We start from the raw sequence: 14,997 nt of genomic DNA, 5'->3' as shown, positions 1-14,997 counted from the left end.
ACAGAAACACACACAGATTTTTTATTTATTTATTTTATTTCACCTTTATTTAACCAGGTAAACCAGTTGAGAACAAGTTCTCATTTACAACTGCGACCTGGCCAAGATAAAGCAAAGCAGAGCGATAAAAACAACAACACAGAGTTACATATGGGGTAAAACAAAACAAAGTCAAAAATACAACAGAAATAAATATATATACAGTGTGTGCAAATGTAGCAAGTTATGGAGGTAAGGCAATAAATAGGCTATAGTGCAAAATAATTACAAATTAGTATTAACACTGGAATGATAGATGTGCAAGAGATGATGTGCAAATAGAGATACTGGGGTACAAATGAGCAAAATAAATAACAATATAGGGATGAGGTAGTTGGGCGGGCTAATTTCAGATGGGCTGTGTACAGGTGCAGTGATCGGTAAGGTGCTCTGACAACTGATAAATACACAGATACATACACAGATACATACACAGATACACACACACAGATACATACACAGATACATACACATAACTAAAATGCGCATCCGAACATATTTTTGTGCACATTTGTTTTGTTGCATGTAATATTTTTTACTGTTTCATTATATTCTCTACTGGTTCCATGCAGGTGAGTCTGAATCGAGCCGTCTGATAGGTAGAGATGCAACCTCGTTTGACCTGGATGGTCTGCGGCCTGGGGTGAGCTACACTGTGAGGCTGGCTGCCATCTTCAGGGACAGAGAGAGTCAAGCTGTCACTATCACTGCCTCCACAGGTACACTTCTCTGTCAACACCATCTCCTCTCCTTTCATTCACTATAGTTAGGGACAGGAGTTTCCTGACCATGTGACCTGACCAAGAAAAACTCTTGGCCCTAGTAACAGGCTATAACCAGTCACTCACTGTAGTCACTCACATACAGTATCTATCTCCTTTACTGATCCCTTTCTTCTCTCCTCTCCTCCCCTCAGCTCCCTTACAGCCTGTAAGGGGTCTGCGTGCTATGGAGGTTACCCAGAATTCTGTGTTGTTGGGCTGGGTTCCATTGACTGGTGCCACCGGATACGTCCTGCGCTGGAGAGAGGAGAGGGGTAACACTGGGGTCAAATTTAGTCGTTTATTGACTATGTTGCACATTGAAAGGTTGATCTGTAATCTTTGTCTGTCTGTGTGTGTGTGTGTGTGTGTGTGTGTGTGTGTGTGTGTGTGTGCGTGTGCGTGTGGGTTTGTGTGTTCGTGCTTGCTTGCTTGCATCCATATGTGTGTGTGTGTGTGTGTGTGTGTGTGTGTGTGTGTCTGTGTGCGTGTTCTCTAAACAGACACTGGTCTGGGTCAGTCCATCCCTCTGCCTGGGACATCCAGCTCCTACAGGGTGACAGGGCTGCGTCTGGGCCTGAGGTACCGCTTCACCCTGCAGCCTAGCTTCCAGAGGGAGGTTGGCCCTGAGACCTCACTGGACGAACGGACTGGTAAAACTGACAGTTCACATACCGGTCCCTGAATCCCTTAAACTACTCGTTTCTAAACATTTCTGCACTGTGACATTTCTTCCCCAAACGTTTCTTTGCCAGTCTAAGAGGAACCAGCCCAACTCAATATTCTGCGACCTCTCTTTCTCTCTCTCTCTCTCTCTCTCTCTCTCTCTCTCTCTCTCTCTCTCTCTCTCTCTCTCTCTCTCTCTCTCTCTCTCTCTCTCTCTCTCTCTCTCTCTCTCTCTCTCTCTCTCTCTCTATGTCCTCAGTGTGTGTAGGTGGTCGTCTGGACGTGGTGTTCCTGGTTCCAGCCTCCAGGGATCGGACCAGCCTGGTTGAGCCCCTACTCTCCCTACTGACCAGCGCTGCCGGCTCCCTCACCACCATCGGAGCCCAGGACTCACAGGTACTGGAGTGGTCTAGGATCAGTTTAGCCTTTTAGATCATAATGAATAAGACGCGGGGGGGGGGGTTGGGACCTGATCCTAGATGAGTGCTCCTACTCTGAGACGCTTTGTGAAAGGCCCAGGCATCTGTGTGTTGGCTTCTGGTGTACTTTTGTGATGTGATTCTGTGGTGTGGTGTTATACTCTGTACTTCCTGTCCCCTCCAGATGGGGATTGTAGTGTACAGCGCCCGGCCCAAGGTCTGGTTCCTGCTCAATCGCCATAGCAACAGTGAGACGCTGCTTCAGGAGATCCTGTCCACGCCTTTTGAAGACGGCCCAGGGAATGCTCTAGGTGTGTGTGTGTTTTATACGTACCTGTGTGTGTGTGTCAGGGTTTCCATTAGGAAAATGTTCCACCGGACAAGTGACCCGGAAATATTTAATTTATCGGACATTTGATACATTTACCGGTCATCCATATGCATTGGGTGCATAACCCATTAGGCCATCCACCCATATTGGCTAAATGATCCACATTTACATGTCCTTAAAAACAACCTATAGGCCTCACTAATTACAAAAACACTATTCCTTGTGTTCTGATGTGTAGCATATACACAGCTTTATAGCCTATTGTTTTTTTGTCTAAAAACAATAAATCAAATCAAATTGTATTGGTCGCACACACATATTTAACAGATTGCGAGTGTAGCGAAATGCTTGTAAAGAATACAGTTGAAGTCTGAAGTTTACATACACCTTAGCCAAATACATTTAAACTCAGTTTTTCACAATTCCTGACATTTAATCCTAGTAAAAATTCCCTGTCTTAGGTCATTTAGGATCACCACTTCATTTTAAGAATGTGAAATGTCAGAATAATAGTAGAGAGAATGATTTATTTCAGCTTTTATTTGTTTCATCACATTCCCAGTGGGTCAGAAATGTACATACACTTAATTAGTATTTGGTAGCATTGCCTTTAAATTGTTTAACTTGGGTCAAACGTTTCGGGTAGCCTTCCACAAGCTTCCCACAATAAGTTGGGTGAATTTTGGCCCATTCCTCCTGACAGAGCTGGTGTAACTGAGTCAGGTTTGTAGGCCTCCTTGCTCGCACACGCTTTTTCAGTTCTGCCCACACATTTTCTATAGGATTGAGGTCAGGGCTTTGTGATGGCCACTCCAATACCATGACTTTGTTGTCCTTAAGCCATTTTGCAACAACTTTGGAAGTACAGTGAGGGAAAAAAATATTTGATCCCCTGCTGATTTTGTATGTTTGCCCACTGACAAAGAAATGATCAGTCTATAATTTTAATGGTAGGTTTATTTGAACAGTGAGAGACAGAATAACAACAACAAAATCCAGAAAAACGCATGTCAAAAATGTTATAAATTGATTTGCATTTTAATGAAGGAAATAAGTATTTGACCCCCTCTCAATCAGAAAGATTTCTGGCTCCCAGGTGTCTTTTATACAGGTAACGAGCTGAGATTAGGAGAACACTCTTAAAGGGAGTGCTCCTAATCTCAGTATGTTACCTGTATAAAATACACCTGTCCAAAGAAGCTATCAATCAATCAAATTCCAAACTCTCCACCATGGCCAAGACCAAAGAGCTCTCCAAGGATGTCAGGGACAAGATTGTAGACGTACACAAGGTTGGAATGGGCTACAAAACCATCGCCAAGCAGCTTGGTGAAAAAGTGACAACAGTTGGTGCGATTATTCACAAGTGGAAGAAACACAAAATAACTGTCAATCTCCCTTGGCCTGTGGCTCCATGCAAGATCTCACCTCGTGGAGTTGCAATGATCATGAGAATGGTGAGGAATCAGCCCAGAACTACACGGGAGAATCTTGTCAATGACCTCAAGGCAGCTGTGACCATAGTCACCAAGAAAACAATTGGTAACACACTACGCCGTGAAGGACTGAAATCCTGCAGCGCCCGCAAGGTCCCTCTGCTCAAGAAAGCACATATAAATGCCCTTCTGAAGTTTGCCAATGAACATCTGAATGATTCAGAGGAGAACTGGGTGAAAGTGTTGTAGTCAGATGAGACCAAAATCGAGCTCTTTGGCATCAACTCAACTCGCCGTGTTTGGAGGAAGAGGAATGCTGCCTATGACCCCAAGAACACCATCCCCACCGTCAAACACGGAGGTGGAAACATTATGCTTTGGGGGTGTTTTTCTGCTAAGGGGACAGGACAACTTCACCGCATCAAAGGGACGATGGACTGGGCCATGTACCGTCAAATCTTGGGTGAGAACATCCTTCCCTCAGCCAGGGCATTGAAATTGGGTCGTGGAAGGGTATTCCAGCATGACAATGACCCAAAACACACAGCCAAGGCAACAAAGGAGTGGCTCAAGAAGAAGCACATTAAGGTCCTGGAGTGGCCTAGCCAGTCTCCAGACCTTAATCCCATAGAAAATATCTGGAGGGAGCTGAAGGTTCGAGTTGCCAAACGTCAGGCTCGAAACCTTAATGACTTGGAGAAGATCTGCAAAGAGGAGTGGGACAAAATCCCTCCTGAGATGTCTGAACTCTTTGATTGTCAACAAGGGTTTTGCCACCAAGTACTAAGTAATGTTTTGCAGAGGGGTCAAATACTTATTTCCCTCATTAAAATGCAAATCAATTTATAACATTTTTGACATGCGTTTATTTTTTATTTTTTTGTTGTTATTCTGTCTCTCATTGTTCAAATAAACCTACCATTAAAATGATCAAATCAAATCAAATCACATTTTATTGGTCACATGCGCCGAATACAACAGGTGCAGACATTACAGTGAAATGCTTACTTACAGCCCTTAACCAACAGTGCATTTATTTTTAACAAAAAAAGTACAAATAAACCAACAACAAAAAAAAGTGTTGAGAAAAAAAAGAGCAGAAGTAAAATAAAATAACAGTAGGGAGGCTATATATACAGGGGGGTACGGTTGCAGAGTCAATTTGCGGGGGCACCGGCTAGTTGAGGTAGTTGAGGTAATATGTACATGTGGGTAGAGTTAAAGTGACTATGCATAAATAATTAACAGAGTAGCAGCAGCGTAAAAAGGATGGGGTGGGGGGGCAGTGCAAATAGTCCGGGCAGCCATGATTAGCTGTTCAGGAGTCTTATGGCTTGGGGGTAGAAGCTGTTGAGAAGTCTTTTGGACCTAGACTTGGCACTCCGGTACCGCTTGCCGTGCGGTAGCAGAGAGAACAGTCTATGACTAGGGTGGCTGGAGTCTTTGACAATTTTGAGGGCCTTCCTCTGACACCGCCTGGTATAGAGGTCCTGGATGGCAGGAAGCTTGGCCCCAGTGATGTACTGGGCCGTACGCACTACCCTCTGTAGTGCCTTGCGGTCGGAGGCCAAGCAGTTGCCATACCAGGAGGTGATGCAACCAGTCAGGATGCCCTCGATGGTGCAGCTGTATAATTTTTTGAGGATCTGAGGACCCATGCCAAATCTTTTCAGTCTCCTGAGGGGGAATAGGCTTTGTCGTGCCCTCTTCACGACTGTCTTGGTGTGTTTGGACCATGATAGTTCGTTGGTGATGTGGACACCAAGGAACTTGAAGCTCTCAACCTGTTCCACTACAGCCCCGTCGATGAGAATGGGGGCGTGCTCAGTCCTCTTTTTTTTCCTGTAGTCCACAATCATCTCCTTTGTCTTGGTCACGTTGAGGGAGAGGTTGTTGTCCTGGCACCACACGGCCAGGTCTCTGACCTCCTCCCTATAGGCTGTCTCATCGTTGTCGGTGATCAGGCCTACCACTGTTGTGTCGTCGGCAAACTTAATGATGGTGTTGGAGTCGTGCCTGGCCATGCAGTCATGGGTGAACAGAGAGTATAGGAGGGGACTGAGCATGCACCCTTGAGGGGCCCCCGTGTTGAGGATCAGTGTGGCAAATGTGTTGTTACCTACCCTTACCACCTGGGGGCGGCCCGTCAGGAAGTCCAGGATCCAGTTGCAGAGGGAGGTGTTTAGTCCCAGGATCCTTAGCTTAGTGATGAGCTTAGAGGGCACTATGGTGTTGAATGCTGAGCTGTAGTCAATGAATAGCATTCTCACGTAGGTGTTCCTCTTGTCCAGGTGGGAAAGGGCAGTGTGGAGTGCAATAGAGATTGCATCATCTGTGGATCTGTTGGGGCGGTATGCAAATTGGAGTGGGTCTAGGGTTTCTGGGATAATGCTGTTGATGTGGGCAAACGTACAAAAGTGTGCAAACGTACAAAATTAGCAGGGGATCAAATACTTTTTTCCCTCACTGTATGCTTGGGGTCATTGTCCATTTGGAAGATCCATTTGCGACCAAGCTTTAACTTCCTGACTGATGTATTGAGATGTTGCTTCAATATATCCACATCATTTTCCTTCCTCATGATGCCATCTATTTTGTGAAGTGCACCAGTCCCTCCTGCAGCAAAGCACCCCCACAGCATGATGCTGCCACCCCCGTGCTTCACGTTTGGGATGGTGTTCTTCAGCTTGCAAGCATCCCCCTTTTTCCTCCAAACATAACAATGGTCATTATGGCCAAATAGTTCTATTTTTGTTTCATCAGACCAGAGGACAGTTCTCCAAAAAGTATGATTTTTGTCCCCATGTGCAGTTGCAAACCGTAGAGTGGCTTTTTTATGGCAGTTTTGGAGCAGTGGCTTCTTCCTGCTGAGCGGCCTTTCAGGTTATGTCGATATAGGACTCGTTTTACTGTGGATATAGATACTTTTGTACCTGTTTCCTCCAGCATCTTCACAAGGTCCTTTGCTGTTGTTCTGGGATTGATTTGCACTTTTCGCACCAAAGTACGTTCATCTCTAGGAGACAGAACGCGTCTCCTTCCTGAGCGGTATGACGGCTGCGTGGTCCCATGGTGTTTATACTTGCGTACTATTGTTTGTACAGATGAACGTGGTACCTTCAGGCGTTTGGAAATTGCTCCCAAGGATGAACCAGACTTGTGGAGTTCTACAATGTTTTTTCTGAGGTCTTGGCTGATTTCTTTTGATTTTCCCATGATGTCAAGCAAAGATGCACTGAGTTTGAAGGTAGGCCTTGAAATACATCCACAGGTACACCTCCAATTGACTCAAATGATGTCAATTAGCCTATCAGAAGCTTCTAAAGCCATGACATCATTTTCTGTAATTTTCCAAGCTGTTGAAAGGCACAGTCAACTTAGTGTATGTAAACTTCTGACCCACTGATACAGTGAATTATATGTGAAATAATCTGTCTGTAAACAATTGTTTTGTGTCATGCACAAAGTAGATGTCCTAACCGACTTGCCAAAACTATAGTTTGTTAACAAGACATTTGTGGAGTGGTTGAAAAATTAGTTTTAATGACTCCAACCTAAGTGTATGTAAACTTCCGACTTCAATTGTAATTGTTCACCTCAAGGTTCAGCTGTCCCAGATTTGAGCACTAAATGCTGCAGGGAATTGTGTGCATTGGCCTATAGGGAAAGGGAAAAGGGGATACCTAGTCAGTTGTACAACTGAATGCATTCAACTGAAATGTGTCTTCCGCATTTAACCCAACCCCTCTGAATCAGGCTTAGGTGTCCACTGTATTATATTCATATTAAAAAATATATATATATATATTAAGGAGGAGAAGCCTAGGCCTAGCCCCACAGATATGTCGGTGGCATGCGATACCAACATTAATTTCTTTATACTTGTCAGATAGGCTATACTTTAGGTGTACAGAAGGAGGCCTTTTCGTTCATTTTCTATTCAAATATTTTTTTATAAAGATAAGCATTATATTGTTACATTATAGTAGTAACTCTGGTAGGCCTAAAACATTCTTCTTAATGTCGGAGTCAGTTGGAGCACCGGTGCGCACTGCCTTCATATCATAGGCCTGCAGTATAATAGGCTAATAACCACACCACAGCAAACCTTCACAAAAGTTTCTCAACTCTATTAGGGTAATAGCAAAAGTAAATCAAGCCATTGTTTATAGGGAAAATACGAGCAGGATATTATATTGCGGCAAACACAACATTACAGTTGCAACTTAATTCGGCGAAAGAAAATGGCTCAACAGAATCAAACAAAATACTGGTTTAAACCTTCACAAAAGTTTTGAACAGGCTATATTGCAGCAATTACCAAGAAAGGCTAATGTCTACCATACCCAACAAATGAGTGCAATGGGCTGATTATATTTATTTTACAACAGGCCTCCTTATAAACTATTTTACACTAATTTTACACTAAATATGGAGCACACAATTAAAAAGACAAATTTAATTTAATTTAGCCAATGAAAATGTCTCAACAGAATGAAACAAAACATGTTTTGCATATTTAAAGAACTGGTTTAGATTAATAAATAGGCCTACAATAATAACAATAACAGACAATAATAATAATGATAAAACAAATTATTGTAAATAAATACATTAAAGTTCCAAAATTGCATCCTACTCGAATAGTGAGTTGCACAGTAGCCTGCATTTGACCGCACCAACATTCTTCTCATCTTTGTCCACTACAATATTAACAATTGTCCATACAGAGGACATTCCCCTTGTAACAGAGCTCTAGACTAACATGTTCCCCTGTTGGCACTGGTGCCACTAATTCTTTCAGTTGGTGGCACCAGCCCATCATTTGGTCGGACCAAGTAATTCACAGTGCTTTATTAAAAAGTGTAATAGACTACTGAGATGTTATTGAACAAATTAGTTGGTCACAGTCTGGAGCCCTGCCTTGTAGGCTTTTCACTATAGGCATACGCTCAAACTTTTGTTTCACTTCAATGAAAAGGCCTCCATCTTCGCAATCAACAGTAGCCTTGGCCAAGGCTCCTCTGTCTCTCTCTCTCTCTCTCTCTCTCTCTCTCTCTCTCTTTCTCTCTCTCGCTCTCTCTCTCTCTCTACTCAGCAGCATGGCAGCCCCGGACAATTTGGCCAGCTGCAATTTTATTTATCAGCTTTTCATTTATTTTATCGGCCCGAAGCCGCCAATTACCGGCTAACGGAAACCGTGGAGTGCGTGTGTGTAATGATATGTAACTGTGTCTCTCTCCCTGCAGGCCAGGCGGTGACGTTCACAAGACAGTTCCTTCTCAGCCCCACAGCTGGTCGTAGACCAAGAGTTCCTGGCGTGGTGGTGATCATTGCAGACAGAAAATCGTCCGACAACGTCACTGTCCCAGCGAGTGCTGTCAAAGCCTCAGGTAGCCTCACACAGACTGTATAGAAAGCACTAACACACAAGCAGATATACAGCACCTGCACATCTCTACCTAATGAAATCTGCTACAATAATTTTTATCCCCACAGTCCCTTGTCACTCACTATGTTTTAAACTAAAATGTTGTACAATAAATAAATAAATACAATTCCCAATATTTCCATGACCATGTGTGTGTGTCTATCAGGTGTGACAGTGCTGGCGGTGGGTATAGGTCGAGCGGACTCTGAGGAACTGCGCCAGGCGGTGACAGATGGCAGCACCCAGAACCTCCTATATGCTCGTGATGCCACCCAGCTTGGCACCCTGCACGCCGACCTGGCTGACCTGCTGTGTGGCGTCGCCAGGATACCAGAGGGAGGGGTGAGATAAGAGGGGAAAAGGTGGTGGGGAGGTGAGGTGAGCGAGAGAGAGAGAGAGAGAGAAAAAGAGAGAGAGAGATTAGAAGACGGACCATCCTGTATATCCCATGATATTGCTGTCAATGCTGTCAATGTACGCTCTCCCAGTCAGTCAGTGAATCATTGCCAGGGACTCAGTGACAACAATAATAATAATAATATAATAATATGCCATTTAGAAGACGCTTTTATCCAAAGCGACTTACAGTCATGTGCGCATACATTTTTACGTATGGGTGGTCCCGCGGATCGAACCCACTACCCTGGCGTTACAAGCGCCATGCTCTACCAATTGAGCTACAGAGGACGAATATGGTGGAGTGCTCTGGGTCTTAGTGTGTATGTTGTTGTTTTCTATATCAGGGCCCAGTGGCAGAGCCGTGTACCATACAGTGTCCTCGGGTGAGTTACTGTACTGTTCCTCATCCATCCACAGCCATCATTACACTATCACCATTCCTTTCAACTTGTGTGTGCTCTCCTTTTCATCCCTCTTTCCCTCTTTGCCCTGCTCTCGCTCATATCTGTTCATTTTACTCTCTCTAGGGTGATCGGGGGGAGCGAGGAGAAAAGGTAACAATTGAATGGTTTTAATACCATGCTCTGTAATGTGGTCTTGGAAGCTCTATGGTCAGTAGTTGTATCAGTTTTCCTGAAAAGTTACTGACCCTCTGCTACAGGGAGAGAGAGGAAGAGACGGTACTGACGGACGCAAAGGAGAGCCGGTGAGTCCTTCACCACTGAATATTGATCTGTAACTGGTAGCTCAAACATTAGCGTCTACTTATCATTCACTGAGATATTTAATTGTGTGTGTGTGTTCCAGGGTCGTGATGGTTTGCCTGGCAGGGAGGGCCCCAGGGGGCCTGAGGGGCGACAGGGTCTGCCTGGCGGGAGTGAGGCCCCCTCAGTTGGGGTCAGAGGGGAGAAGGGGGAGAGGGTGAGTACATACACATAAACACTTATACTCAACACTAGTACTGTTGTACTGTTCTGCTGTATTTACTGTTGTTCTCTCTTCAGGGTTTTCCTGGTCTGGATGGGGGTCCAGGGTTGCCAGGGCGACCAGGGACCCCGGGCCCTGCAGGAGTACCGGTGAGTAGTCAGGGACCACAATCACAGCCAGGGCCAGTCCCAATGTGTTAATATAAAACCCAATAACACATGTTGTTATCCTGATGTTCTTATAAGTTGTAAATGGCCAAGTAAGCTTTGTGCAAGCCAGAACGGCTCATAGGAGCAGGAGCCTATCTCCTGTTTCTGTAGCGTGAGGCAGCACACCCCCTGGACAGGACGCTAGTCTATCGCAGTAACAACTCTCTTCCAATCCATCTCCTTAATGCTGAGTGCCAAGCAGAGAGAGCAGCTGGTTCAATTTTTTTGAGCTATTGGAATGACTCGACCAGGGATTGAACCCCCAACCTTTTAATCTCAGGGCGGACACTCTAACAACAATGCCGCTGAGTTGGTCCAACTTGCTTTAGACGTGGTTTAACAACAGATGTTTTGCTATTTTGTCTTTTTCAGGGTTCACAGGGGCTACCGGGTATCAGAGGAGATCCTGTAAGTATCCCTCAGCAATGCCTATGTGATCTGTATCTAGCACTTATGTGTGTGTTTACAGTATGTGTGTTGTTGTATTATCAAGTTAGATTTTTTATGTTTTCTCTGTGGCAGGGTGATCCTGGGGTTAAAGGAGCACCAGGGACAAAGGGTGACAGGGGCGACAGGGTGAGTACAGTACACCTCTTTATCCTCAGTACACTATACGTTGTATGTCATCCCATCTGCTGTTTGTATGTTCGATGTTCACTAAGCTGGTTCTTTGCTGGTGTTCCAGGGTGAGCCAGGGTCGGCTGTTTCAGGAGGAGGTCTGCCTGGGAGGAAAGGAGAACCAGGGATCCCAGGAATACCAGTGAGACAGACACACACACACAGCCAGATATTCTCTTCAGTTGAATGAATTCTTAGTGATGATGAATTATATTTTCTCTGTTACCCAGGGTACCGCAGGGCGTCCAGGAACTGACGGGGCCAAGGGCTTTGTGGGACCTGCAGGGACCCCAGGACAAGACGGTCGCCCCGGGATACCAGGCACCCCTGGCATCTCCATCAAGGTCAGTTACCCTGGTCTGGTCTGGCCCTCGATACACTAACTAGTGAACAGACCACATTGGGGAGAAAGACACTAATTAAAGTAGCCTGTAACCTGTATGTATACTGTGAATATCAAGAGTGGACACATGGGGTTGGAAGAGAGTTGTTACTCATTTCGCAGGCACCTCATCAGTTCAGGTTCAATTCAAGTTGCTCCCAAAAACATGCCCCCTTTTCAAAAGTGCTAGATTGTTCGAACTTCGTGTGATGGAAGTGCTGTGAGGGATGTTCATACATCGTTTACTTCCTCTTTTAAAATATATCCTAACCTTGAGAATAACCCCCAACAGTCTGTCTGTGATATGATAATGTGGGAAACGAAAACATGATTAGATTAGATTAGATTTCTATGTTCTTTCCATGTGTCATCTAAAAATGATTGGTTCTGTTGAGATGTATAAGAGTGACCTTACGAACCTTTCTCTCTCTTTTAATATCTCTGTCATCCTCCTCTGTATAATTTTCCACCTGATCATGCCCTTCCATCGGTTTCCATGACAACCAGTATCTTCAGACTTAGAGAGGCCTTGATGTTTCGTCATAGTGCAGTAGACAGTCAGTGTGCATGTGTGCGTGTGCGTGTGCGTGTGTGTGTGTGTGTGTGCGTGTCTGGGAGTCAAATGTATTCCTATACTGGGATGTATGACAGTGTCTGCGGAACAACAAAGCTCAATCACTAATCATTCCTTTCTCTCTCTCTCTCTCTCTCTCTCTCTCTCTCTCTCTCTCTCTCTCTCTCTCTCTCTCTCTCTCTCTCTCTCTCTCTCTCTCTCTCTCTCTCTCTCTCTCTCTCTCTCTCTCTCTCTCTCCTTTTAGGGAGACAAGGGCAGCACCGGCGAGAGGGTGAGTCATCCAGTGCTGTCCGCAGCTTGTCTTGTAGATTCATTGCAGATATCTCTGTAAGAATGATAAGAGGATAATGATTGTCACATCTCTTTTATCTCTCTCTGTCTGTGTGTCTGTCTGTCCTGCTGACAGGGACCTCCAGGAGTGGGCAGTGGCTCGGCTGTAAAGGGGGAGAAGGGATCACCGGTAAGATCTGTCAATCACTGGACATGTGTCATTTGTGTGTCTTTGTGTATGTGTGTCTGCATTTGTATCGTGCAGATCTCTGGGGTGATAATTATACTGTCTAGGGCTGCTACGCTGACCGTATTACCGCCACACCGGCAGTCACCAGTCATGACCACAGTCAAATTCCACGTGACATGACCGTTGAGTCACAGTAACTAGGCTTCTCCAAAACTGTGCTCTGATGCTGCTGATGGTCGTGAGAAGCCTACCAAACTTGCTAACGGCCAGTCGCTAATGGCCTGGTACTCTGCCCTCTATTGTCCCTCTAATCACTATGACATCAATGCAAATGGTTCGAAAATCAAATCGAACATTTCATGGGAGCCCTGGCATTCAGAGTTTGAGCGGAATAGGATCACCTGTTGCGCAGCGAGAGCCAGCTCCTCATAGTTGGTTGATGCATGGAATGAAATAATTGTTCCTGGAAGCCCATGTTGCGCAAAATGTCTATAGACTATGCTATGCAATTGCGAGAGAAAATAGTTTTTCTATTAAAAAAAGGAGGTTCCCATCAGCTTTCTATTGGCTAGGCCTACTATATTTATTCCTCAAGTTTCCTAATATGAAGTACAGTGAGGGAAAAAAGTATTTGATCCCTGCTGATTTTGTACGTTTGCCCACTGACAAAGACATGATCAGTCTATAATTTTAATGGTAGGTTTATTTGAACAGTGAGAGACAGAATAACAACAACAAAATCCAGAAAAACGCATGTCAAAAATGTTATAAATTGATTTGCATTTGAATGAGGGAAATAAGTATTTGACCCCTCTGCAAAACATGACTTAGTACTTGGTGGCAAAACCCTTGTTGGCAATCACACTGGTCAGACGTTTCTTGTAGTTGGCCACCAGGTTTGCACACATCTCAGGAGGGATTTTGTCCCACTCCTCTTTGCAGATCTTCTCCAAGTCATTAAGGTTTCAAGGCTGAAGTTTGGCAACTCGAACCTTCAGCTCCCTCCACAGATTTTCTATGGGATTAAGGTCTGGAGACTGGCTAGGCCACTCCAGGACCTTAATGTGCTTCTTCTTGAGCCACTCCTTTGTTGCCTTGGCTGTGTGTTTTGGGTCATTGTCATGCTGGAATACCCATCCACGACCCATTTTCAATGCCCTGGCTGAGGGAAGGAGGTTCTCACCCAAGATTTGACGGTATATGGCCCCGTCCATCGTCCCTTTGATGTGGTGAAGTTGTCCTGTCCCCTTAGCAGAAAAACACAGCCAAAGCATAATGTTTCCACCTCCATGTTTGACGGTGGGGATGGTGTTCTTGGGGTCATAGGCAGCATTCTTCCTCCTCCAAACACGCTGAGTTGAGTTGATGCCAAAGAGCTCGATTTTGGTCTCATCTGACCACAACACTTTCACCCAGTTCTCCTCTGAATCATTCAGATGTTCATTGGCAAACTTCAGACGGGCCTGTATATGTGCTTTCTTGAGCAGGGGGACCTTGCGGGCGCTGCAGGATTTCAGTCCTTCACGGCGTAGTCTGTTACCAATTGTTTTCTTGGTGACTATGGTCCCAGCTGCCTTGAGATCATTGACAAGATCCTCCCGTGTAGTTCTGGGCTGATTCCTCACCGTTCTCATGATCATTGCAACTCCACGAGGTGAGATCTTGCATGGAGCCCCAGGCCGAGGGAGATTTACAGGTCTTTTGTGTTTCTTCCATTTGCGAATAATCGCACCAACTGTTGTCACCTTCTCACCAAGCAGCTTGGCGATGGTCTTGTAGCCCATTCCAGCCTTGTGTAGGTCTACAATCTTGTCCCTGACATCCTTGGAGAGCTCTTTGGACTTGGCCATGGTGGAGTTTGGAATCTGATTGATTGATTGCTTCTGTGGACAGGTGTCTTTTATACAGGTAACAAACTGAGATTAGGAGCATTCCCTTTAAGAGTGTGCTCCTAATCTCAGCTCGTATAAAAGACACTTGGGAGCCAGAAATCTTTCTGATTGAGAGGGGGTCAAATACTTATTTCCCTCATTAAAATGCAAATCAATTTATAACATTTTTGACATGCTTTTTTCTGAATTTTTTTGTTGTTATTCTGTCTCTCACTGTTCAAATAAACCTACCATTAAAATTATAGACTGATCATTTCTTTTTCAGTGGGCAAACGTACAAAATCAGCAGGGGATCAAATAATGTTTTCCCTCACTGTACATTGCTTTGCTTTACAACCGGAGTAGCCTACCTGGCTGGCATGAAAATGAACCGCGGGAAAAGTGTCCTCTATTTGCTATTCAAGTGCATACGGATGACGTCTTTTTTTCCCCTGCCCCTGTTTCGACAGGTGC

The 14,997-nt window shown here is 44.8% G+C and overlaps 1 protein-coding gene across 1 annotated transcript in view; it reads left to right on the top strand.

Moving 5' to 3' along the window:
• The window catches only part of LOC311134011 (uncharacterized protein), a gene marked incomplete at its 5' end in the record, with an annotated part of 137,760 nt that overhangs the window by 75,056 nt on the left and 47,707 nt on the right, over window positions 1-14,997 (top strand). The window contains 17 exons of the mRNA XM_084167625.1: window positions 612-758; window positions 956-1,075; window positions 1,304-1,453; window positions 1,726-1,862; window positions 2,070-2,196; window positions 8,902-9,045; window positions 9,250-9,425; window positions 10,010-10,036; window positions 10,144-10,188; window positions 10,290-10,403; window positions 10,487-10,558; window positions 10,991-11,026; window positions 11,141-11,194; window positions 11,304-11,378; window positions 11,467-11,580; window positions 12,437-12,463; window positions 12,599-12,652. Of these exons, the coding sequence (XP_084023751.1) occupies window positions 612-758; window positions 956-1,075; window positions 1,304-1,453; window positions 1,726-1,862; window positions 2,070-2,196; window positions 8,902-9,045; window positions 9,250-9,425; window positions 10,010-10,036; window positions 10,144-10,188; window positions 10,290-10,403; window positions 10,487-10,558; window positions 10,991-11,026; window positions 11,141-11,194; window positions 11,304-11,378; window positions 11,467-11,580; window positions 12,437-12,463; window positions 12,599-12,652 (1,619 nt within the window). The remainder of the gene's footprint in view (window positions 1-611; window positions 759-955; window positions 1,076-1,303; window positions 1,454-1,725; window positions 1,863-2,069; window positions 2,197-8,901; window positions 9,046-9,249; window positions 9,426-10,009; window positions 10,037-10,143; window positions 10,189-10,289; window positions 10,404-10,486; window positions 10,559-10,990; window positions 11,027-11,140; window positions 11,195-11,303; window positions 11,379-11,466; window positions 11,581-12,436; window positions 12,464-12,598; window positions 12,653-14,997) is intronic.

This window comes from Coregonus lavaretus, assembly GCF_964263955.1.
Source record: "Coregonus lavaretus genome assembly, chromosome: 8".
NCBI lineage: Eukaryota > Metazoa > Chordata > Actinopteri > Salmoniformes > Salmonidae > Coregonus > Coregonus lavaretus.
Note: the sequence above shows the minus strand (reverse complement) of the source record. Positions and strands in the feature narration are given on the sequence as shown.